The sequence below is a fragment of the Mirounga angustirostris genome, unplaced genomic scaffold (assembly GCF_029215605.1).
Source record: "Mirounga angustirostris isolate CCGP_5_RB_7025 unplaced genomic scaffold, mMirAng1.0.hap1 SCAF_15, whole genome shotgun sequence".
In the NCBI taxonomy this organism is placed as follows: Eukaryota; Metazoa; Chordata; class Mammalia; order Carnivora; family Phocidae; genus Mirounga; species Mirounga angustirostris.
The window spans coordinates 67,349,333-67,375,887 of NW_026991723.1; the positions used below are offsets into that span (position 1 = coordinate 67,349,333).

Consider the following 26,555-nt stretch of genomic DNA (forward strand, 5'->3'; position numbering starts at 1 on the left):
TGTTGTTGTTGTTTTTTATCTGTGAAATAAGGATACCTATATCAGCTGTTTTGCAGACATAATGTATGTAAAGAAGACATCAAGTATGTAAAGCTTTGGGTATAGCGCCTAGTTAACAGTGATCAATGACTGATAGCATTAAGAATAGGAGCTAAAATGAAAATATGCCACTGTTAAGTCAAATTTTAGTAAAGAGAAGGGTGAAGTCAAGTTTAATATATTTTTTTAAGGTTTTATTTATTTGACAGAGAGATACAGCGAGAGCAGGAACACAAGCAGGGGGAGTGGGAGAGGAAGAAGCAGGCTTCCCGCTGAGCAGGGAGCCCGATGTGGGACTCGATCCCAGGACCCTGGGATCATGACCTGAGCCGAAGGCAGACGCTTAACGACTGAGCCACCCAGGTGCCCTATCACTATTTTTTTTATATGTAACCCCTATCCTTTTTCCACTTCTCATCCCCAGTGAAAGGTTTTTTATATATTTGGTTAGAAGTGGCCCACAGTAAGTTGAATTGAATTGTTGAGATGTTGAATCTTTGTGTTTCTGGTCAAGAGTGAAATCCCACTTTCTTTATGTTTTGGTGAAAATCTAAGCATTAAAAGTGGAATGTTGGTCTAAGGTAAAACTACTAAGACAATAGTTGTGGATAAATAAACTCAATCAGTTTATTTATTCCCCCACCACCCGACAGTTTAGAATAAAAACAAATATAGTATTTTAAAGTAGCTGTTGCTCTGGAAATTACCTTAGAGTAAATATAATGAATTTCAAAGAGGTGTCCAAATTCTGTGTTTGTAAGTAATTTTACTGTAATGGGTATTACTCAAGATTGAAATTACTTAATACAAAGAAACATTCTTTATTCATACTGTGAGCAACTATCTTCCAAAACACGACCACAATACAGGCATTCTTACTTGAATAATACAAGGAATAATGTTAAATTATTTTTGTAGCTTTTTTTTTTTGGTCATAATAAAAATTTTCACAAAACTGTCTTCCTGATCACAGATTTTTAGAGTTGGAAGGAACCTAAGAGATCCAATCTAACTCCTTCCTGCCACCCAGAGAGATGAAGCGATTTATCTAAAGTCATGTAGCTAGCTAATGACAGAACTAGGGAGAGAACAGAGCCCTTTATCCATTTTCCAAAGTGTTACATTCCTCTGGAAAAAACTGCCTACTCACTCTTCATTTTTTAATGCTAGTTAGAGTCTTGGGGTAAGGTTTTTCCCCATGACTCACTACTGCTCTTTTGTTTTCTTGTGTGGGTGTCTGGGAGCAAGCTTTCAAGGGTGGTGGGTTTTTTTGTTGAACAATTCAACAGTGTAAGGCACTAAACAAGGAAAAAGCATTTGTCTGGTTAGCACGTGAGGGGTCAGGAAAGAGGGGTTGTAGCTCAGACTCTGTGCCCTCAGTGTTGATAGGCAGGTATTTTAAAGTTGAATTTCCTAATCTGGGGTCTGAATTCCCTAAGGTTTTATGAAAATTATGCAAATAGATGCATACCTCCCAAGACAAGAATGTGTACCTTTCATCAGGTTATCAAAGGGTACATAGCTAAAAACTTTTTTTTTAAGGGAAGGAAAGCTAATAAGCAAACCTGAGAACCAATTCCTCACTCTTGCACTCTAAATACTAGTATTTAGTATTTAGTATTAGTATATCTAGTATTAGAGGGCTCCGTATTATCTCCAGCTGCCTTCTGCTTGTGTGCGCTTTCCTGCAGATAAGCCTTCTCAGATGGCTTCCTGATCTTGTCATGGAAGCCATTGGAGGCCACACCCTTCTTCTTCTTCTTTTTTTTTTTTAAAGATTTTATTTATTTATTTGACAGAGAGAGAAACACAGCAAGAGAGGGAACACAAGCAGGGGCAGAGGGAGAAGGAGAAGCAGGCTTCCCGCTGAGCAGGGAGCCTTCGGCTGAGGTCATGATCCGCTTAACGACTGAGCCACCCAGGCGCCCCCACACCCTTCTTCTTATAGGAAATTTTCCCATAGGTTTCCCGAGACTACCATCTCTCTCCCTACTCGGTTTATTGTATTCAGCGGAGGCTGTGAGGCTCTGGGATTTTTGTTCATTAGAAAGCTTAGGAGTGTTATTTCAGTTACATTCTGTTTAAAAGGAATTTGCAAGATGATTTGAAAACCTAAGACTGTTTGCTATAAGAAAGAAAAATACAATCATGATACCAATCAATACTTCGCAAATTCACTTTTAGAATGCTTCTAGTTCTTTAGTTAGGGAATCTCTGTTTGATCTAGAAACTCTTTAAACTTTCCAGAAACAGAGTAAAGATCCATGGATGATAGTTTAGGAGTTACCCAGATGACTCTGTAAAAATGTTTTAATTTAGTTTTTCCTTCCTGAATCTTATTAGATATAAAAGAAACTACCTCCGAACAGGAGTTCATTTTAATGGGCTTTCTTCCTAGAAGAGAACACATGTAAAGCACATTATAAATTTGTTAGTCTAGCATCTGGACACACAAAGAGAAAGCTACCACTAAGATTGAAGTTGGAAGAATTTGTTTGTTCTTTTTTTATTTTTTTTATTTATTTTAAGCAGGTTCTACACCCAATATGGAGCCCAATGTGGGGCTTGAATTCACAAATCCGAGATTAAAACCTGAGCTGATAACAAGAGTCAGACACTTAATCGACTGAGCCACCCAGGCGCCCCTGTTTATTAATTTTAAAAAGCTCACACTGAGTACATACCTTGAACCCTCCCGTGTCAGGGTAGATGCCAGGAAATGAGAAGAGGTCTCTTCCCTTGTGAAGCTCATGCTCTTCTGGGGACACAGCTCAACACGTTCCAATTCAGCATGCTAAATACCGTAATAGAGGTACCAAAAAAAAAAAAAAAGCATTGCAGTCAGTACTCTGAGTGGACAGGAAGAATGGTGGGAGTTAGGGAAGACGTCCCAGAAAGGTGACACATATTCGAGTTGTGTCTTAAAAGTTTTAGTAAGAAACATGTCCAGCAAGAAGGAATCTAGGAGTAAGTGATATGTTTGTGCCTTCCTAATTTTAACTAAGTTTAACACTCGCCACTCTGTTACTTTGTGTTTTCTGACAGAGCTCTAAACGAGAATGGAAGCCGCTGGAGGACCGTAGCTGTACAGACGTGCCATGGTTGCTGCTTTTTATCCTCTTCTGCATTGGGATGGTAAGGATCCTCTCACAGAGCATCAGACCCCGGCGAACTCATGATCCAGGGAATGATGCGGAATTGGTTTAAAGAGGGAGCTTGTTATTTATTTATATATTTAACCCCTCCTGAAGTGCTTCTAACTGGAGGTCCTAGGAGACCATCGAAGCTGGTTATTTTTGTCCCATGCACTTCATTGGTATTTGGTACCTCTTAATACATGAGATACAATTCAGAGCATTGGAACTCTGTCTCTTGTCCTAGATCATTTAAGAAAGCCAGATCATTCGACATGAATGTCTGTGAATTGTGATCTTGATGGAGTGTTGAGCGGAGCACTGACCCGAGTCCTGAGCATGTATCCAACCCAGTCCCACAAACCTGATGGTTATTTTTGTACCAGTGTTCCCCTGGGGGATTTGGTGTTCCTTTATATACAATTAGAGTTTGTGCTAGAGGATGTCTACAGTGTTTCCAAATCTGACATCTTTTAGTTCTTCCTCCAGGGGGGAGGCTGGTTGCTCCCTCCTTCTGCCCATACTAGCCTTCCCCCCACCCTGCACTGTGTCTGCTGTAAAGAGTGGCATCTCTCCATCGGAGATCAGGGACTTGGTGATTTTCCACTGGGTGTAGAGGATGGAGGAGCAGAGCCCCTGGTGCAGAGTGTCGGTGGGGATGGAGGTGTTGCTTCTTCAAACTGCGTCCCCACCCTGCCCTGCAGGATTTCTGACGCAGGCTTCAGGAACTTTGGAGTCACTGCCGGTGTGCTGGGCTGGGGAAAAAAAAGGGGGGGGATGACAATAGTGCTTTTAAAGCTCGCTGATGTTGAGAGCTTAGAATGGGCTTAGAACTCCTCACCTGGTTCATCCCCCTCATTCTACAGATGAAAAGCATTCAACCCCGAGATGGAAATGACCATGCCAAGGCCACACTGTTAGTTCATGGGAGAGCTGGTCACAGACCTGCTCTCCTCATTTCCAGGCCGGTACTCTCTTCTGCCTCAAGGGGACTCTGCAGACGTGTATTACGCTCTCTTTCTTAGTCTTCACAACCAAAACACAAATACGCTACCTCTGGCAGCCTTTTTTTCACAAATGTATGAGTGTTTTTAAGCCCCATACCTTTTGTAGAGCTTCTTTAAGGATAATCTTACTCTGTGTCCTCTGCAACTGCACACCTTGCAAATGCCATTTGCAAACCGCAGAACCACCCTAATCCTGACAAATAGGCATAATTGCAGGGACCAGTTATGTATCTGAAGAAAGGAAAAGAAAGCAGCCGACTTTAAAGAGATATCATAAATCGAATAAAATGAGGAATATTCGTTTTAAAGATAAGGACAGCTCAGTTTCATGAAACCTAAGATATTCAGAAAACATCAGAATACCCATTTCCTCACTTAGGACTTCGAAGATGTTGTTCAAGAGTCTACTTAGTTTAATGGAGTAGCTTCTGAAATGCGGTGTGTGTGCCAAGTGTGGGAAAGATTTTTTTTGCTAACAGAATTAGCACAACCTCTCCCTACTCCCTGAATTATCCCTGAGACAGACGGCAGCTGACCTTTCAAAATTATGTTTATAAAAACATGTACCTGCCTCTCCAGGTGCTTTTGATTTTTTCTGTGATAAAATAGCTCTGGAAAGTGCAATCATTAATGTTGGTAGGCAGACTGAGGAGTGACTTAGAGTAAGGAGCTATTTGTTTACGGACACATTTTAATGCAATGGTAATTAATACAATGTTGATTTCAGTGCCATTGCAATTAAGACCCACTGTGTGTACTTTTAAATGTAGGCATAGTGGTTATTTGTTTTAGAATGGTTTTTTTTAAATGGATTACCCTCGTGGAGTTGAGCTAATCTCGCATTTTGCCGTGTGGAAACTGGAGAAATTTCCAAGTTCTGTTGCCTACCATACGGACACAGCAGTAGAGCAAAGCTTTTTGTCTTCTGTGTATTTGTTTTGTCTGGTTTTTAAAAGTTTTTTTCTTTAGGATTTCATTCTGTAGTACGTTTCAGAGAAACATTCGTCTAACATTTGTTGAACATTTTCCTAGGCTTGATGCTTTTGATTCATCTCATTAAATTCTCCCAGTTACCTTATGAAATAGGTTTTCTCCCCAGCTTACAAACAAGGTGTAACAAGGGTAAATATTAGCTTGTCTAAGAATAGAATACTGGTAATATGTGGCAAAGGTAGAATAGGAACTGGAATACTCTTTTAATCTAGTGGCCAGGTGTCTGCTTCTTTCTGTCATCTCATGGCCGAATAGTCAAGCTAAATCTTTATTCACTGTCCTTACTTGCAGTTCTTTGCTCATTCCTTGATATCTATGCTTTGAAATAAAAATTCTAAGATCTTGTCTTATTTCATTCATCTCCAGCATTATATCTTTTTATTTACACATGTTCACCTCTTCGTAAATATCTGTACTTCTATTTCTTCCTTTACATTCCAGGTTTTTCCATGCTTGCCTTGTCTAGAACTTAGGGTATTTTTCAAAGCAAATTGCTGCCAGCCTTCTTAAGAGCTGTCATCTTCCACATTTGAACTTTTATCAATATTCTGAAATTATTGGACATACATTTACTGTGTTCTAAAAAAAAATTGCATGTAGCATTGTACTTCTAAATTTCTGTTTTCCATTAAAGTAGCAGTCAAGTTGTTCTCCTATTGGACAAGTTGATTACGTATCAAAATCAGCTGGGATTTAAAAAAAATACTCTTTCCTGGGTTCCTCCTCTGATTCTGGCTTAATCTCTGTGTTTCCAATGTTCAGCCAGGGTTGAGACTACTGTTTTAGGTGCCAATAAACCACTGAAGAGTTTTCTATTCTTTTTTTAAGAAGAGGAAGAATGGGGGAGGGGCAAGGGAAGGGAGGGAAAGAGAATCTTAAGCAGGCTCCACACCCAGCAAGGAGCCTAACATGGGGCTTAATCTCACAACCCTGAGATCATGACCTGAGCGGAAATCAAGAGTTGGACGCTTAACCAACTGAGCCACCCGGGTGCCCCAACCACTGAAGGATTGTGAGCAAGAAATGATGTGACCAGGCTTAGAAAGATGGCCCTGGTAGCCAGTGTTACAGATGGTTTATAACACATTATGAAGAGGGACCACTATGGAGGCTGATGGAATAGTCCAGGTAACCTGTGGAAAACCTGAAGTAAGGTAGTGATAAAGGAGAGGAGGGAGTATCATCAACGTTGAAGACAAGAGGGAGGCAGAGTAAGGATGACTAAGAGGTTCTTGTATGAAGGGTTCAGGATAGGGTTTTTCAGGTCAACTCTGACTGCAGCTTGTAGGTTCTAAACCACAGTTTCTGTATACATGAAGGAACAAGAATGAGATGGATCAACGAAGCCCTATATTAGCCGGACAGTCACCTGATTCTACCCAGTAAAGAGCTGCTTGGTAAAAACGACTTATAGAATGAAGCTTAGGCCATGTGGCCTGAAGGTCCTTCCCATGTTGGGCAGTGTGACTTCATTCTGTCTCGGGGAAAGAGAGGTATGAGTGAGAAGAGAGAAGAGAGCCATCTGGACCCTCTCTGCCCAGATCAGCTTACCACAGAAAGGCAGGAAAGAGGTGACTGCTTGGCCCTAATAGGAGTGCTCACCATGGACAGTGGTGACGCCCTACAACGTACCCCTGATACTGAGTGCTGCTTACTCTGGACTCGAGACTGCCCTGCATGTGACACAGAAATGTTTAAATTTCACAGCTATACAATGAAGTCGATGCTATTGTTAACATCATTCTCATTTTACAGATAAGAAAACAGAGGCACAGGCCTATGTTAAGTAACTTGTCTAGGTTACACGGTGGCAGGGTTGGGCCTGGAAGAGAAGAGGTCTAGAAGGCGAGGCCTCAAGAGGTAGTCCCTCCTTTGTTGCCTGGAATTGGGAACAGTAGGAAAGTTGTTGTTTAGAACATGGACACAGTAACCTCACCTGCCAGGAAAATGTGGTGTCGTCAGTAGTTCAGATTCTGAGCAAACAGGTTAGCATCCTTGCTTCCTCTGGTGCAGTTAGGAAGCAAGAATGATGGCCAGAAGTGTGGAGCGGGGAGACCGAGGAGTCCGCTCACTCCGTACCTTACATGTGCGGCCTGGTAAGGAACGATACTACAAAGGCAGACAGGGTAGATGCAGGAAAGGGAAGTGGCTTGAGGAAATGTGGAATGAGAAGATGAGTTTGGGAGAAGTAGGGTGTGGGTAAAGATAAGCAGTGGGAAATGCAGAGTTGGGAGTTTTGGAGAATGATGTGGACTAGAGCTGGGGGTAGGAGATGACACTGAATACATTGTCCCTTCAGACTCCTTCAAGGACCTTTTTTTATTTAATAGCATTAGTCTAGTTCCCAGAGCATAGTGTTTCTACCTCATTAACTATTGTTGAGCATGCAGCACAAAGTGAAAGACTCAAAGACTCATTGTAATATTTAGTCATCTGTATGATGGTCTGAGCTCTGGCAGGATCCTAGAATAGGAAGAATAGCACGCCAAAAATTACCCTAAGGTTACCTGATCCAAATACCTACCTACTTTCTGTTAGATCCTTTGTTTTTTTCCTTTTTTAAAAAAATTATGGTAAAATATATATAACATAAAATTTGCCATTTTAACTATTTTTAAATAGTTTGAATCAATTTACTTTTAATCCACTCTTGTTTTTGTATCCTTGGTCACTGTGCTGGACCAAATGGGTTTATCCCTCTTCCTGCAAATATAGTCTGAAACATTTTACTCTCTGTCTACTTTCCCTTAGGATCATAAAATTTGGGAAGAGGAAAGGGCTTTAGAGATTAATCTAGTTCTAGCCTTGTGCCAGGTAAGGAAACTGAGGCTCAGAGTTTAAAGTGACTTCCCCACGATCATAAGGAATGTTTGCGGCAGAGCTGGGTTCAGTTCCTAGCATTCCTTTTCGTGTGTTTTATTTCTATTTGCATTGTTCAAGCTGCCCTTGCAACTGAGCCTCTCTGATCTTGCTTCCTCACACCTCATTATTTTCTAATCTTTTGAGAACATTTCAGTTCTTTCAAGGTAAACTTTATGTCTTATAACCCTTTCATACCCTGCATGACATCTTGTGTTTGATGATGCTCGGTTAATGCTTATTGAGAGGCATTTTCTAGACTTCCAGTCATTTTTGCTTATTGCTTCTTTCTTCTTTCTTAGAGTAATACATCCTATTAAACCTTAAAGATCTGGCAGATTAGGGAAAAGTTTTAAATTTTTTGTTTGTTTGTATAAATATTAGCTCTGCACCAGACATTCTTATCCTGTCTGCTGGGTCCTAAGAGCCTTTCCTGTCTCGGGGTTCTAAGAAGAGGAGAAACAGAAGACAAATGTTACTTCAAGGTTTGACAAATTAGTTATTAAGGAGATTGACTGCAAGCTTTGGATGAGTTTAGGGATAGAGGTATAGGATTAGGTATAGAGCTAAAGGAGGTAGTATTTGAGGAAAAAAGAGTCTGGGCATATTTTTTTTAATCCCTGGGAGAGAGCTCTAAGTTTAAGTCTTTTTTTTTTTTTTTTGACCATCTTTTTATTTTGAAACATTTTGCCGTATTCATGTTTCATCCCCACCTGCCACACACATTTTTGTTGACTGTTTTTTTCCCACCCCCAAAGCCAAAACTAAGGCCTTCTGCCTTGCTCAGCTGCATGTTAAGGCTCCAGGTTTGAAATTCAAACATGCTTGTGAAATAAAATATGTCCCTTCCTTTGACTAATAGTGAATGAAACTAAGCAAATCCTCCTTCTTACGTTGAATTAGTGAGCACAGTTCGTTAATTAGCAAATTGCCTTTCTCCCACTTAGGCAATGGATACTTACTAGTTCGCCAGATCCAGCTTGGGATCCACCAATGTATGCCTTGATCTGATTTGAGTCACCTCCTGTTTGTGATTAGATTTGTCTGCTCCTCCTGTCTCAAAAGAGCAGTTCTGCAAGGACTTCAGTAACTCAGTCCTTTTAAGATTTTAGCCATGGTTCTCTTCCTTACTAACAGGCTTACTTTCTCTGCAGTGATTGCTCTCTACTATAGGCGTATAAAAGCTTTCCTCATCCCCCTTATCATTTGCTTCATTAATATGTTTTCCTTCTCTTGAATGCCTCTTCCTCTCCCCGCTTAGAGCCATTAAATTATTGAGTGCATTCTGTAAAGTTTCTCGCATCCTATTTTAATTTCATGTACCACATTTTTTTCTCATCTGAAACTATTGCTTCCCGCATTTGGATTTCAGGATGTGTGTGTGTGTGTGTTTTTAAAGGCAATTTTATTTTTAATTATATTTGGCCTAGTTCCCCATTGTCAGTACTTGTACCATATGGGAAGTCCCTGGGATAACAGTCATGGTTTCTTCCTATCTTATTAGCTTACTTATTCTCCTTCCTTTCTCCCCTGCAGCTTCTCACCCTCTCTTCTCTAATGCCTTTGGAAGCTACTAAGAAGTTTAAATGGTCTGTGTGAAAATATGTCAGTGTCCCATTTTACCACATATATGTAACGTTTATAATTTATCCTCTGTCTACATCCCAGAGGGATGTGAGGTGCTTATGATTTAAAAAAAAAACCCACAAAAACATGTCCAACAGTACTGTTAAAAATAGAAAGGGAACTCAGAAACCATTTAAAGGAATCTGTAACACAAAGTACTTATCAAACATGAGAAGAACATTTCTATAAAAAGTGAAAGAAGAGCATAACCTTTTAATTATGCAAGGGCTTTGCTATTTTAGACTAGTAGTGAAAGAAGATTGTAATTGTGGTCTGAATGTTTCTATGTAGTGACACAATTACTGACAATATTGCTCATTTTCCCCCTAGAAATTTTTGTTCTACAGGAGAGAACTGAAGGAGTTTTTGGTTAGTCCCCAGTTACTGGTGTCAACTTCTTTTTTTTTTTTTAAAGATTTTATTTATTTATTTGACAGAGAGATAGACAGAAGAGCACAAGCAGAGGGAGTGGCAGAGGGAGAGGGAGAAGCAGGCTCCGCACCGAGCAGGGAACCCGATGCAGGACTCGATCCCAGGACCCCGAGATCATGACCTGAGCCGAAGGCATACGCTCAACCATCTGAGCCACCCAGGCGCCCCTGGTGTCAACTTCTTGAGGCTGGCTTTATCCTTCAAATTTCCCACTAACAGCTCCCATGTCTTATCACCAGGCATGTACCAGACCAGCTACGGGTTAGAGATGCATTATTTCATTTAGTCCTCATCATTAGGCTGTGAAATAGATGATAGTACTTTGTGAGGGATGAGGAAGAAACACTCTTAAGTCGGTAATTGGATCAAAGTCCCATAGGTAGTAAGTGGTAGAGTGAGGGTTTAAATCCGGATCTCTCTGGGTTCCCTTTCTGTTATTCTTTGATTCTTTTTGTTAAAGAACTGTATTGGAATGGTTAGCCATTAAACCTCCTAATGTTTACCTTCACTTCCAGTTTTTGTTCAGTGTAGGATTTCCTAATTTGAGGTTTAGCGATATGTTTAAAATGGCATGCTGGTTTGCACATGTGTATGTGTGCAGGGGCTTAAATATTTTTTGTTCTTACGTTTTACTATTGGCTTGAGGTCCTGACATGGAACTGTCTTGCGTTTTCCATGGAGGAGTCAGGAGAGAGGGAGGGGGCAGAAGGCGAGGGTGAATGAGTGAGTCCGGACCAGCCTCTGCCTAACCCTGGTGCAAGCAGTTAGCTGCTGCATTGAGGTAGAAGGGTACTAACGGTTTTATGGAAACAGACACTTACATGCATTATTTCATATAATTCTCACAGTAGCCTTTGTGGTAAGTGGTTTTAGCCTCAATTTATAGACAGGAAAACTGAAGCACAGAACATTAAGCAGGTTTGTCCAATGTTGTACAAGTAGAATATAGAGTCATCAGTATTCCATTGACTATCTGACCCCAGAACCCATGGTCTTTTCCTTTACATATTCTCATTTCTAACAACAATAATAGCTAATATTTATTGAGCTCTTACACTATGTGCTGAGCAGGATTCTTCCCACTTTACTGGATTATTTCATTTAATCCATACAGCAGTCTTATGAGCTACTCACTCACTATGTCCATTTTACAGGTGAGTAAATTGAGGCACAGAGAGTTAAAGTAACCTGGCAAGGATCAGAAGGCACGAGAGTAGCAGATCAGAGATAGTCTCCACTCTGGAGTGGACTTTCTTATAAACTGTAGTTTCAAGCAGTTTCTACCAGCTAGAGCCACACTCCCTACTCCCCTCTTCCCCCACCTCACTTTCCTTACCTGCAAGATAAAACTAGAGGGGTTATTTAGAAAAAAGAGTTTGTTTGCCTTTTTAGGAAAGTATGTTTAAGAGGGAAATTCTCTCCTTGGAGGAACTGCAGTAAGTACTGAGCACCGTGGGCCTGAGATCTAGCCGAGTTGCTTATGTACATCCTACTCATGAGACTTGGCTAGGATACATTAAACACTGATAATCTCTGACTTCTTTGGCCACTTCAATAAGGATAATAAAAACTCACCCTCTTAATGACCACGTTGCAAAGTTTTCTAACTCCAGTCTTTTCGCCCAGTTCAGTTTATCGGTAGTGATTGACCTTACTTCTATTCTTATGCCTACTAGCCTGCACGGAGTATGGGCTGTTACTGCTTTGCCTTGGTCAGTTCGTACTTGACTCTCAGCAGGCACGATGCAGTCCCCAAGCGTCTACCATTTATTTGCCTTTGGCACTGTGATGAAGCCTATTCCCACAAAATGAAGTGAGCTTTGTGGCACACAGACCCAGGGCCTCACTCTCCTTGAGTCTGCAGTATTAAAAGCATGGTGGTGTTTCATGGCGTAACTCTTCGGCTTGTATACAGCTTTACTGCAGGAAGGAAACAGAAGTGTTGGGTGCACCGAAGTGATGATAATTCAAAACCCACACGCCTATTCTTCTTTGAATTTTTTTCTTTCATCTGTTGCTCTTGTCCATTTAACAGAATTCCTTTACAACCAAATAAAAGTAAAGAATGAAACAAGCTGGGTTTGATTTTATGCTCTGATCTTTACTAGCTTCTAGGGCATTGGGCAACTTATTGAACCTCTCTGGGTCTCAGTTTCCCCATCCTGAGGATTATCGATAATGTCTGGTAAGCACCTGGTAGGAGCCCAGCACAGCGCAGGTGTTCCATACAGAGAAGCCGCTATTATTATAAAATGCATAGACGATCTTATGATGTAAAGGCTTGAGATTTGTTTTGTTTATGGTAGTAAATAGTGTTTCCCTGTGGACTTCTCTGTGCTGCTTCTGTGAAATCCCAGGAAAACAGAATAGTGTTTGCAATAAGGAAAGATAGCTCTTTGTTCCCTTCAACAGACAAAAGAAGCTCATTATCGTATCAAGTAGTGACTGTTGCTATTGAACTGGTTTATTTGTATGTTTTTTCTGTTTTTTTTTTCTAGGGATTTATTTGTGGCTTTTCAGTAGCAACAGGTGCAGCAGCGAGACTAGTGTCAGGATACGACAGCTATGGAAATATCTGTGGGCAGAAAAATGCAAAGTTGGAAGCAATACCAAACAGTGGCATGGACCACACCCATCGGAAGTGAGTAGACTGTTGGCTGAATGAACACTATGGGAACTTCGAAGGGGGGTGGAAAATCCTGCTTTTCTTACTATTATAAAAATAATATTCAGTAAGATATTATTTTTGTATGACTCCTGTTGGTGGTTTTATTTTTTGTTTAACTGCCCACTAGAATTATTCCTGTTTTTGCTCTGTAAATACATTTTCCAGGAAATAAAATTAGCTGCCAAGTTAAAATGCACCATCTTGAGGTTTTAATGAGTAAAGGCTTGATTTGAGAGCGTATTCCTATACTCTCTTTTCCCATTAGCCTTTAGGTTGTACACGAAGTTTTAACTCTGGAAATAATGTAATTATTTTTTCTTCCTAAGATTGTACTTAATGGGAGACAGAGGGATGATAATGGATTTTGAAACATTAAAGGTATAACAAAACATTTTGTGATGCATCGTTTATAAGTACAGTACACATCAATTTCCAGTTTTGTTTTGTTTTTTTAAGATTTATTTATTTGTTTGACACAGAGAGAGAGAGACAGCGAGAGAGGGAACACAAGCAGGAAGAGTGGGAGAGGGAGAAGCAGGCCTCCCGCCGAGCAGGGACCCCAATACAGGGCTCGATCCCAGGACCCTGGGATCATGACCCGAGCCGAAGGCAGATGCTTAACCGACTGAGCCACCCAGGCGCCCCTTCCTGTTTTATAAAATATAATGTTTTCTTCGTCAGACTTTAAAATTTGTTTTGAATTCTCAAGCTTCATCTTTTGCATTTTATGAAATTCCTGACTTAATCGCCTTTTTTTTAATAAGAGCTATTTCATTTTTAATGTCTGTGAGGAAAATGTCATTAAACATACCTTAGGTATGATGTCAGTGTATTGGTCCACACTGTATATTAATGCCCCATCATACTTGATTAGACAAGCTTAATAAATAAAAACAGGTCTTCAGAATTAACCAAACTAATTTTAAAGTAATGGGTTACCCAATTCAGTTAATGAACTTTATAGGAAAAGTCTAAGCAGTGAAAGCTATTTTTAGGCTATAGTTGTTTTAAGAAGCATTTTCCAGGATATAGCAGCTGTATTTATTTTATTTTATATTTTTAAGATTTTATTTATTTATTTGACAGAGAGAGACACAGAGAAAGAGGAGGGAACACAAGCAGGGGGAGTGGGAGAGGGAGAAGCAGGCTTCCTGAAGAGCAGGGAGCCCAATGCGGGGCTCGATCCCAGGACCCCGGGATCATGACCTGAGCTGAAGGCAGATGCTTAACGACTGAGCCACCCAAGTGCCCCATAGTAGCTATATTTATTGTTAGATAAATTTGTTTGTTAAGTCAGGGCCCTTTCTGGAAAGTATAAGATTAATTGGATAATTTCACAAACTTGAAGAAATCCAAATAGTTAATCATATCTCAGAGATATTCCCCCATTGAATGAAGGAATAATGCATTTCAAATAAATAAGATTTCAAGTTATAATAATGAATATTTGTGTAGCATATCATAGTTGGCAAGCATATGATACCATGCTGTGAGGTAGCTGTAGCAGAGGTTTAGAGAGATTGAAGTGATTTTCTCCAAAGTCTGGTTGGTCAGTGGACTATCAAACACAGACCATGAGCTTTTCTCTTGATAAGCACCTGTATCCCTTGACAGAAGTGAAAATTGGATTCATAGAAAGTAATTTGGAGGATTTTCATTTATCCCTTTTTTGATTGCTTTATAGAATTAACACAATTTTTAGGCCTTGTGTTATTTCTGATAACAAGACAGCATATTTTTCTTTAGAAATAATTTTAGACTTCTAGAAGTTGCAAAAATAGTATAGAATTCCACATCTTTTGTTGTTGTTATTATAGGTACTGTCTATGCTGTCAAATACGTTTTGACTCTTTAATGCTGGTGACATGTACCAAACATAAAATATTACCATTTAGGTAATTGATGAGATTGGAGAAAAAAAGAGCTCTCTTCCCTGAGGTCTGTTGCTCACATGAGGTCATACTCATGTTTATGGCTCCCTTTATAAACTTGCTGATGGTTCCAAGCATATTGTCACCGTAAGGTTTGTGTTGATGTCACTCTTTATGCTTAACCTTATGGAGGTTCATTTGGTCATTTCTTAATTTCAAATCCTTACATTTTCTATATACTGATATAGATATTTTCTATGTATTGTATGTTCTATACACTATATATATACACACACGCTATATATATATTTATATATATTTGCCTCTTGCAAAGAGAGCCTGCTTCTTATTCCAAAAAAAAGTGGTTACTTTTCCCTGAGTGCTTAGCATAGTTGGGAGCCATTCATGGATTGCTGTAGAGGAAATAGTTTCCCAAGTGTAGCTATACCGTAAGTATGCATGTTTGTTTGTTTGTTTTCTTATTAAAGATTTTATTTATTCATAAGAGACAGAGACAGAGAGAGAGGCAGAGGGAGAAGCAGGCTCCCCACTGAGCAGGGAGCCGGATGCGGGACTCAATCCCAGGACCCTGGGACCATGACCTGAGCCGAAGGCAGACGCTTGACTATCTGAGCCACCCAGGAGCCCTGTTTGTTTATTTTTTTTATTGAGAGGGAGAGGGTAAGAGAGAATCTTAAGCAGGCTCCACGCCCAGCATGGAACCTGACCTGGCGCTCTATCTCACAACCCTGAGATCATGACCTGAGCCAAAATCCAGACACTCAACTGACTGTACCACCCAGGGGCCCCTGTTTATTTATCTTGGATCTCTACTTCTTCTTCTCTGCATGTAAACATTTCAGTGCTGACCCATCTAAGTATTTCTATCTATAAATGGAATATATATTTTTTTAATGAATAATACATTTTTGAACATACCTTTCTCAGGTAAGTCTATACTGTTTGGTTTTGAAAGAAGGCATAGCGTCGTCGTGTTTGTTACCTTTACTCCATCCTCTTCTTTTTCCTGACAAATGCATTCGTTCCCTCCTTTTTCATTCATTTCCTGATACATCTTTGTCTTCATTATGAATACTAGGCTGCACCATAGCTATGGAATTTTTTTTGTATCTGTTTTGTCTGTTGCTACCTCAACTTGACCTTGATCACTACTTTCTCCCATTTCTTATCCCCAGTCCCTAGTACCTGATACTTAACTAGGACCTACCTCCATACATATTTGTTGAATAAGTTAATAAATGAATCCTCTAAAATCTTGAATACAACTAACTCTTTCTTGCTTTCATGAGTATTGTTTTCTCTGTCAGAAAGGAACATTTCTCCCGTTCCTCACGTGGCTAAATTCTACTCATCCTTCAGCCCTCACTATAAATGTTATTTCTCAGAAAGGTCTTTTTTGATCTCACAATTTAAATCAGGTATTTAAAAATACTTCCTCATGGGGCGCCTGGCTGGCTCAGTCAGTAGAGCATGTGACTCTTGATCTTGGGGTTGTGAGTTCGAGCCCCACGTTGGGTGTCAAGTTTACTTAAAAAATAAATAAATGAAAGTAAATAAAAATATTCTCATTGTTTCCTATCATTTGTGTAATTATATATTTATTTTGTGATTATTTGTTAAATGTGTCTTCTAAGCTCTGAGGTGAGGTCTGTTTTCAGTACTATATCCTCAGTACTTGAAATGTAGTAGACACTCAAATATTTGTTGAATGGGTAAAAAAATTATCTTCTTAAAATATTTTCTAGGAAGTGAATTACCAAGTTTGAGGATAAGATTAAGATTACTAATACAGGGGCGCCTGGGTGGCTCAGTCAGTTAAGCGGCTGCCTTCTGCTCAGGTCATGATCCCGGGGTCTTGGGATCAAGACCCGCATTGGGCTCCCTGCTCCGCGGGAAGCCTGCTTCTCCCTCTCTCACTCCCCCTACTTGTATTCCCTCTCTCACTGTCTCTTTCTGTCAAATAAATAAAATCTTAAAAAAAAGAGATTACTAATACATAAGATTATTTTAAGATTATTAATAAAAATTGCTGATGAATATGGCTTTCCATAAAGTCTGTTCCATTTACATTCCCACCAATGTCTGAGATTGCTTTATCTTTGCTAGTATTACTAGTTTTTATTTTTTACTCATTTGGTTAACCAAAAAATGGTGTCTTATGGTTTTAATTTGCACGTCTTTGGTTATTCGTGAGCATGAGCCTCTTTCCTTCGCATGTTTGTTGACCTCAGCACAACTGTTGTGCTAGCATATTTATTCTTGGTTTTCTAATCTCTAATCTTCTCCATCCTTTATACTGTGATAGGATTAAGTTCTTTCAAACACTTTTTATGGTCATTTCCCTGCTCAAGAGCCTTTCCTTTAGTGTTGATGCTTATAGTATCAAAGGTGAGCCCACTCAACACCTGCCATTTCAGGCTTCCCATGATCTAGACCCTTTGTGCCTATTCAGTCCTTTCTCACTGTTTGTCAGTATAGTAGTATTGTTCAAGATAATCATTTTGCCTGTGTGCTGTCCCCTTGCCCTCTCTGCCAGTCTGAATTCTTGAAAGATTTAAGGTGGGTCTCCTAACCTCTTCACGAAATATTTCAAAACAAACTTTATCCCACAGTGATCTTTTATTACTTTCCTAGCTCAAATTTGTTTTTCAGTTGCCTTGGAGTTCTTCTCCAATTATACTGTGTGTTTCTTCTGCCTGTCATAATTACCATTTGCTAGATAACAATGTTACTATAAACTTGGTGGCTTAAAAGAAGACACATTTACTATCTCACAGTTTCTGTGGGTCAGGAATACGGGTATGGCTTAGCTGGGTCTCCTGCTTCAGAGTGTCTCGCAGGACTGCGATCAAGGTGTTGGTCAGGATTGGGGCTCTGCTGGGGAGTTCCCCTTCCAAGCTCATATAGTTGGCAGCACTCTCTTTCAAGAGCCTTGGCTCTTTATGGCTGTAAGCCTGGGGCCACTGCATATGGTGGCTTACTTCAAAGCCAGCAAGGGAAAGCATCAACAGAGTCTGCTAGCAAGATAGAAGTTAAATTTCTTGTATAAAATTATAGAAGTGATGTCCTGTCACCTTTGCCATCTTCTACTTGTTAGAAGCAAGTCACAAGTCCCACCCAAAGTCAAGGGGATTGAATTACACCGAAGTGTGAATTCCAAGAGGTGGGAATAACTGGGGCATCTTAAAGTCTTCTGCCACCCTGTCCAACTGTGTCTTCCTGGAGTGCTGTGTTTTTGTATAGCTCCCAGATTTGAATACCCAAGTTACTTCATAGGGGCTGATTCAGTTGCAGTAATAGAGGAAGGAAAAAAACCAGAAGAGGAATGGGAAGGGGGAATGCCTTTGACCTGTTCTAATTGGAAATTTTCAGGGACACCTGGGTGGCTCAGTCAGTTAAGCGTCTGCCTTCAGCTCACTCAGGTCATGATCCCAGAGTCCTGGGATCGAGTCCTGGAATCGAGCCCTGCATTGGGCTCCCTGCTCAGCAGGGAACCTGCTTCTCCCTCTCCTTCTGCCCCTCCCCCTGCTTGTGCATTCTCTTTCTCTCTCTCAAATAAATAAATAAAATCTTAAAAAAAAAAAAGTTTAAGATGCCAAGATGACTGTAGAATTCTATTAGTGGTAAAGAAAAGGCAATATTTTATTGCCTTATCATTTTTTTTAAGATTTATTTATTTGGCAGAGAGAGAAGGGGAGGAGCAAAGGGAGAGAAAGAGAAGGAATCTTAAGCAGACTCCATGCCCAGCATGGAGCCTGAAGTGGGACTCAATTCAGGACCCTGAGATCATGACCTGAGCCAAAAAGAGTCGGCTGCTTAACTGACTGAGCCACCTAGGTGCCCCTGTTGCCTTATCACCCTAATTGTAATGTGTTCTTTTTCCCCAAGTAATATTTTTGACCTGATAATATATTTACTGCAGTAATAAGGATGTAAAGGAAAATGGTAGATAATATCTTATGAGATACAGGAAGGCCCCAACTTCAAATGGATTATGTTCCCAAACCTCATTTTTAAGTTGGTTGTTTGAGATATGTACAAATCTTCTGCATAGAAACAGTGCTATAAATAAGGTTCTGAGGCTGGGTTAACTCAGAAAGCTCATTTATCTTAGAATCATAGACTGTCAGTGGTGAAAGGGATCTTTAAGATTATCTAGTGTGTAACCACCTTAAAGCATCCCGTCAAATATTAGTAAGCCTTATGTGTAACCTCCGTAAAGCACCCCATCAAATGCTGGTGAGTGCCAGCTGAGGCTCAGAGAAGAAAATGCCTTGTTTTGTAGTTGAGCTGTTATTATGTAGCAGAGATGCTAGAGAACAAGGGTAAGGCTTACAGTCTTTTTTTGGGGGGAGGGTTGTGGGGAACAGGGTAGTAATAATATGTTTGAACTCTGATCAACAATTCCAAAATTCTACATTGCCTACCATTTTCAAAACCTACCATTCTTCCACATTCTACATTGCCTACCATTTTCAAAACCGTAAAGCTAGCTTTACAGTGTATGTGTCAATTTTTAGAGAATTATTATTATTATAGAAATTCTTCCCAAAGGGGAAGCCTCCTCTCCTCCATATCAATTTGGATAGAACAGGGCTGCTTCTAGTTCTAAGATACCTGCGTTCGTGGATATGGGGACTATACTGGGGCAAAACATCTAGCTCTGTTGGCCCCTGGGGAGACAGTTGGAGGAGAAGGGAGGTATTGTGTTTCCACCATGGATGTTACCTTGTCCTGGCTGCCTGGGGTGGGAGAGGCTATGGCGAGATGACAGTGACTCTTAGTATGCATAGGTTATTGTAAAGCCAGGTGAGGGTATGTAGAGAACTGCTGTTAATCTTTTTTATATAGGTATTATATCATTATTAGAAATTTTTTCTCCATTCTGCAAACAATCCTACCACAGAGCTTAGTGACCCTTTCTTTGTTGACTCTTAAATTTTCTCAGATAAGTGAGATAGGTCTCACTTATCAGTATCGATTTTTTACATAGAGCTTCCAAAGATATATTTTTTGCACAAATCTAACTTTATTCTTTATCTTTTTATCTTTCCTCTAAGGAAGCCATTTAAAGCCCCAATCATTGATAAAGGTTCTTTGACCGTAAAATGCCTCTCAGATTTCAGATAATCAGTATTAACAGGATGTACAGGAAGTAGAGGTCTGAGGAGGTTGATGACATACATTTGTAAGTAAAATCTATAGGGGGCATTTTATTTGAGACCTGTTTCAATTACCTTTGTAACCTGTGGTAGGGTATCTAGTGTGAGTTTAACTTCTTTTTTTTAACTGTCTCATTACCCAGAAATGCACAGCGTAGAATGTTCGTGGTAGAAGGGGTCTGGAGATCACTGAGCCCCTTCATTTTGCAGGTGAAGAGCCTGGGGTCTAGGAAACTTCAGTGGCTTGATGAAACAGTATCAGGACTAGCACCCACCCTTGGACGCTCAGTCTAGTGCTCTTTGCATTATATACTGCCCCGTCCCCGGTAAGCTACACAATGATTCCAATTGCCCACCCTTTTTACTTTTGGGGCCTCTCCCTCAGAACATTTAAAAATGAAAAACTTTTGGTAGAACATGCAGAGAAGGAAGGGCAGGTTATATAAATTAATAAAGTTAAAACTAAAGAAACTTTGAAACCTATATGATCCATGAAGCCTTCAAATAATCTGATGGCAGTCTTGTCTGTTTTTCTCTCTGTCAGATAACACGCATTTTTTTTTTTAAGATTTTATTTATTTATTTGACATAGAGAGAGCACAAGTAGGCAGAGTGGCAGGCAGAGGGAGAGGGAGAAGCAGGCTCCCCGCTGAGCAGGGAACCCGATGTGGGGCTCAATCCCAGGACCTTGGGATCATGACCTGAGCTGAAGGCAGACACTTAACTGACTGAGCCACCCAGGCACCCCAAGAACACGCACTTTAATGATGAAATGTGTTGTTTTTATTTCACATTTGGGCATTTTTATCATTTGTGTTTTAAATATTTATTGAAAAACATGTAGCTTAAACTGATAATGTTACTTTTTTTCCCCGATAATGTTATTTTTATTGTTAGTTGATTACTTAATAGACAGTAGCCTTATTTTAAAGAAACTCTATTTTTATGATCTCTGCATGGATACAGAATAGGACTTCAGTGGCCACCGGTTACCTTCCCTAAAGCTCAGGTGTCTATAGGTTTAATGTCTGGTTCAGCCTACCCCATGAGGGCTAATTAGCTTATTAACTCTTATAAAGGCTTATTTGGGAGTTGGTACTGATACGGTACCAATTTGGAGACTGTGTTTACTCTTTAAACTACTCCTAAAAAGATTTCTTTTTTTAAGTTTTGTTTATTTTTAGAGAGAGAGAGAAACAGCATGAGAGAGGAGAGGGTCAGAGGGAGAAGCAGACTCCCTGCTGAGCAGGGAGCCTGATGTGGGACTCGATCCCAGGACTCCAGGATCATGACCTGAGCCGAAGGCAGTCGCTTAACCAACTGAGCCACCCAGGTGCCCTAAACTACTAAAAAGATTGCCAAGGTTCCTGGGCCTACACCATGCTGAATACCCATCTATTTTAGGAAGAACATTTTTCTTTAATTAATTAATATGTAAAACATGCCTTTTTTGGAAGACCTTTAAAGAAGTTATCAAGTCTTGTTGACTGTGCATACCTGTCCCTGTTTGGAAAAGAAAAGGAACTAGAAATTTCTAGTACAGATAAAATTTGCTAAACTCCTTGGTTCAAGGATCCTTTTATCAGCCAAGTATAGTTGGTTCTTCATGTTTATGCAACTAGGACTTCTTTCTCTTTCTCCTGATGACTGAAATTACTGTTTACTGAATGACTATCCTTCGCCATTCCTGAAAATTCTGTTAATTATTTTGTTTAGTCCTCAGCAAATATTAAAGTTTGTGTGCTAGAGATCTCCATTAGGAATAAATAAAATAGGAAACAACCTAAATGGCTGAAAAAGAGGTTTGGTAAATTCATTTATTCATGCATTGTATTTCTTGTCATCTTTGGGTTAGACATTGGATCTTATAGTCTAGAGCAAAAGAGGCACACTCTTTTACCTCATGGAAATTATAATCTAGTGGAGAAAACAGAACTTAATAAAATCATCATACAATCACAGTATTACTATGTTGTCGAAAGTGTTATGAAGGGAGAGGCATAAAGGCACGAGATGGGTTGTAATAGGAGGACCTGGCCCAGACTGAGGTACTATGGAGCGAAAAAATTATGGTGTGGAATCATGTCCATTGACATTGAATAGCCACATAATGTTATTAAGGGAAAAATAAGGTACAGAACAGCATATGTAATATGATTTTTATATGTATAAAAATATACATGTACATAGAAAGGTACAGAATGACATGAAGATGTTATCATGTGGTTAACTGTTATATTGTGGATGGTTTTAATTTTATACTTGTAAGTTTTCTTCAATATATATTATTAGCTTAATGAAAAAAATAAAAAAGGCATTCACAATCCCTGATCTTGAAGAGCTTGCATTTTAGCGAGGAAGACAGAATACACAGATAAACCAAGACAGGGCAATGTGGGACAGGTGATGACTCCGGTTTCCTAGGTTCCTAATAACAGGCTGATGGGGACAGAAAAATAAGGCAATTTGATGGTGGCCCTGGAACCACCACTATATTAGTTGCTACTGCAGCTGTAACAAATTGCCACAAACTAAGTGGCTTGAAACAACAAAGTTCTCTGTAAGTCAGAAGTCTGCATGGCAAGGCTCAGCTGATTCCCTGTTCCAGGTTTCACAAGGCTGAAATCCAAGTGTCAGCAGGGCTTTGCTCCTCACTGGAGGCTCTGGGGGATGAATCTTCTTCCAAGCTCATTCGTGCTGTTGCCAGAATTTGGTTCCATGTGGTTGTCAGACTGGGATCCCATTTCCTTGCTGGTTGTCAATGAGGGGTCGTTCTCAGCTTCTAGAGGCAGCCTGTATATCCTATAGCCTATATTCTGTGGCTCATGGTCCATTTCCGTTAGCAACAGTGGGCTAGATCCTTCTCATGCTTCAGCCTCTCTGACCTCCCCTTCTTCAGGGTAGCATCTTGGTTCTAGATTGTCCATTTGGAACCCCCAGCCAATGACTGGGGGTTCAGAGACAGAGTCATTTTAAGTAGGGTTTTAAAGCCTTAGGTTGGAGGTTCAGAGCAGGACTTGCATTACAGCAAGTGGAAAATCAGATAAAGTAGGCTTCTGGAAGGAGGGCACACAGAATAGTGATTGGGGGGGTTGGACACTGGTGGTGAATGGATGGTCATGTGGGTTCTTGGGCCACATGGCAACTCAAGAGCCCATCTCTCCTGAGGATAGAATTTCAATTAGAATGCCAAGCTTGGTTCTCATTGGCTGAAGAACATTGTGGGCTGAGTCTACAGGTTGGAGTTTTGTAGGACATGCCAAAGCTGGCTGAAAACTGGCACCCACAGTGAAGAGCTCCTAACTCTTATCTTGTGGAGTTACAGAGGCTTAGGAGAGGAGAGGCAGTGCATTTTATCCACTGTGCTAATGCTTGGGTTTTACAAAATGTTCAGGGTATTCTTCAGAGCAGTCCAATAGATCACCTGCTCATTCCTACAGTTAGAGATAAGTTTGAACAAATGGAGATACTTTAAGCCTTTGACGAGTTTGGCTTTGCTTTGAGGGAAAGCACTGTCCTCTTGGCCTCCTGTCAAATAGTCTCTGATTCTAACATTAATACCACCTCTCCTAGTTTGGCTCAACGCAAAGAAGAGCAGCCTAGGTAGATACTATACGTAAACTTGCATTTGTGGACTCATTTTGTCACAAGCTGATAAGCATTTGAAAACAGTAACAGTTCTAAATGGAAACTTACTGCATTATTTATGCAGTTTTTCCTAAACTTTACTTTTCTCTCATGGAAAATGTTAGAAGTTATAAAAATGATAGGTAAATTTCCTGAAGGCAAATTTATGGAGGCATCTTTGGAAAAATTTTTTTTGCCATATTTTGTGACCACACTACTCTTTAGCCTGGATTTTAAAACTTTTTACAAAGGTAGTATCTGTATTACTAGTGTAATTCTACTTCTAGGATAATACTTGCTATTAATAATACTGCTAGCAATTTGAAAAAAGAGATTCAATTACATACCATAGAAAATGCAGGAGTTGAAAGTTGAAATGTTTTGCAGACTCTAAAAAGGGAAGTAAAAAGCCACTTAGAATGAGATCACATGCATGCAATGGGGCAAGTATGGGGTGATTGGTTTTTCTCTTGGTTACCTGCTTCGGTGTGTAACCTGCCCTAGCTAAGTTAAACAGCTGATTATATATGCTCAATCCAGACTTTCACTACTTCGGTTGGTTCCAGGTTAACCAGGCAACTGTAAAGATTCTAAAAAGCTCTTGTCATTGTATGTAAGCCCACAGATATGACCTTTGTAATATACTTTAGATAAGTATTAACCACTTCAGCTATGAATTTTAAAGTCATTAGTTTGCCTTCTATTTATTTATCTGGACATGAGGGCAACTGAGAAGCTGGAGGGTCCACAGTCCATACATGACCACCCTTACTTCTGACACCAATTGCAAGTTGAGGGGCCCACAAGACCCTTCTTAGGAAGCCTCATAGAACTCCCTGAAATACATTATACTCACAGGGAAGAACTACAGATTAAAATCAGCCAATGAAAGAAGTACACAGGGCAGAGTGTTCATTGTTTTCTCCCTGTGGAGTCAGGGCATTTACTTACCTGGCATTGATATGTAACAATACACATGGCACATTGCCAACTGATAAGCCCACCCAAGTCTCAATATTCAGAATTTTTATTGGTGCTTCATTATGCAGGCATGATTCATTGTGCATGAGGCTGATTCAGTCTCTAGCCCCTCTTGTCAAGCAAACACATATGATCCCAAACTCCTAGTCTGCATGACATTGCTGGTCTTTCTAAGCGTGGTCAACCCTTTGGGCACCTGGCTGGCTCAGTCAGTGGAGTGTGCAACTCTTGATCTCGGGGTTGTAAATTCGAACTCCATGTTGGGTGTAGAGGTAACTTAAAAATAAAATCTTAAAAAAAAAAAGAGTGATTAACCCCTGCCCTAAATGCTATCTGGTGTGGCCTGCCCACATCCTAAATCACATTGTTGTTGGACTGTCTGCTATGACCCAAGGCCCCTGGCAAATAAAGACACTCCTTTGCCCAGGGCAAAGTTGAAACTTCTTTCTGAGTAGGTTAAATTCTTTACTACACACTTTAAGTGTGTGGGACTTAATTAGGGACTCTTTAGGTTGGATTTTGTAAAGTACATTTTTCAAGATGAAATTTGAAATATTTTTATAGTTTTATTAAGGTACAATTTACATATAATAGTGTACTGTAACTGGTCACTGTATATAGTCATACACCCTCTATCACAATCCACACTTCTGTTGCCCCCTGAAAATTACCTCATACCCCTTTGCAGCCAGTTCTCCCATCCCTGTTCCTAAGCAACCACTGATCTGCTTTCTGACAGTAGAGTTTTGCCTTTTCTAGAATTTCATCTGCATGAAATCATATAGTATATTGTATTTTGTGTCTGGCATGTTTAACATAGCATAATAATGTTATTGAGATTCATCCATGTTGTTAAACAATAGTGTGTTCCTTTTTAATCACTAAGTAGTATTCCATTGTGTGGCTATACTACATTTTGCTTGTCTGTTCACTAGTTTTTGGATATTTGGGTTATTTACTTATTTAAAATAATTTTGTTCTATTGTGAATAACATTGCTTTGGAAATCTATGCATGTGATGCTGTATGGATATGTATTTCATTACTCTTGGGTAAATACCTAGGTTTGGAATTGCTGAGTCATATGGTGAGGTTATGTTTAACTTTACAAGAAGTTGCGGGATTGTTTTCTGGAGGGGTCGCACCATTTTGCATTCCCACCGTAGCTGGCGCATAGGGATGCAAGAACACTTGGTTCCGGGGGTTCCAAACAGACCAGGTTTGGCCGGTCACATGTGCATGTGATGGTATTTCCTTCTGGTTTTAATTCGCATGTTTTAGTGACCAGTGATGGTGAGCATCTTTTTAAAGTATTGGTTGACCATCCGTATGCCTTCTTTTGTAAAGTATTTGTTCAAATCTTTTGCACATTTTTTGACAATTTGGTTTGTTTTAAAAAGTTTTAAGAGTTCTTTATATATTCTGTTTATAAGACCTTTGTCAGGTATATGTTTTGCAAATATTTCTCTAATTTGTGGTTTGCCTTTTTATTTTCCTAATGGTATCTTTTGACAGACAAGTTTTTAATTTCAATGAAGTCTAACTTATCCGTTAGATACATTTAGAACACACACACACATACACAAATGTTTCTTTTTAATGGCTCATGTCTTTTGTATTCTATCTGAGAAATCATTGATGTAACCGAAGTCATACAGATTTGTTTCTATATTTTTGTAGCCAGGGCACAGGGGTGCAAGAGCACCTGGCTCTGGGGGTCCCAAACAGACCAGGTTCAGCCCCTTGCCCCTGACAAAATCCAAAGGCAGAGAGACACATGGTGGGGAAACAAGAAAGGAATTTATTTCCATGAGGCCAACACAGGGAAGGTAGCAGACTAATGTCTCAAAGACTGTCTTCAAAGTGCTGAAAATACTTTTGGGTTTATATAAGGAGAATGTGGGACAAAGGTGGGTGGGTACATGCAGGTGGGCAGTAAAGGTCAGGTCATCATTGTCTTGGCGTCAGTCCCAGGGGGGTCTTGCTGGCTCAGGGCAGTCCTTATTGCTCGAGGGGGTGGTTTTGGTTCCCTTCAGGGGATGCTTTGCCTGCAGGGTCTTTTGCCTGAGTTAAGAGATAAGCTAGAAAGAAGAACTTAATAGGTTAGAAAGTACAGACTGAGGTCAAAATGGAGGT

At 39.9% G+C, this 26,555-nt stretch overlaps 1 protein-coding gene across 3 annotated transcripts in view; it reads left to right on the forward strand.

Annotated features, from left to right (window-relative positions):
• Positions 1 to 26,555, forward strand: part of SLC44A1 (solute carrier family 44 member 1) — a 198,145-nt gene that overhangs the window by 50,540 nt on the left and 121,050 nt on the right. For all 3 annotated transcript variants that reach the window (XM_045882818.3, XM_045882820.3, XM_045882819.3), the window contains exons 2-3: positions 3,085 to 3,174; positions 12,589 to 12,731. In XM_045882818.3, coding sequence (XP_045738774.1) covers positions 3,085 to 3,174; positions 12,589 to 12,731 — 233 coding nt within the window. The remainder of the gene's footprint in view (positions 1 to 3,084; positions 3,175 to 12,588; positions 12,732 to 26,555) is intronic.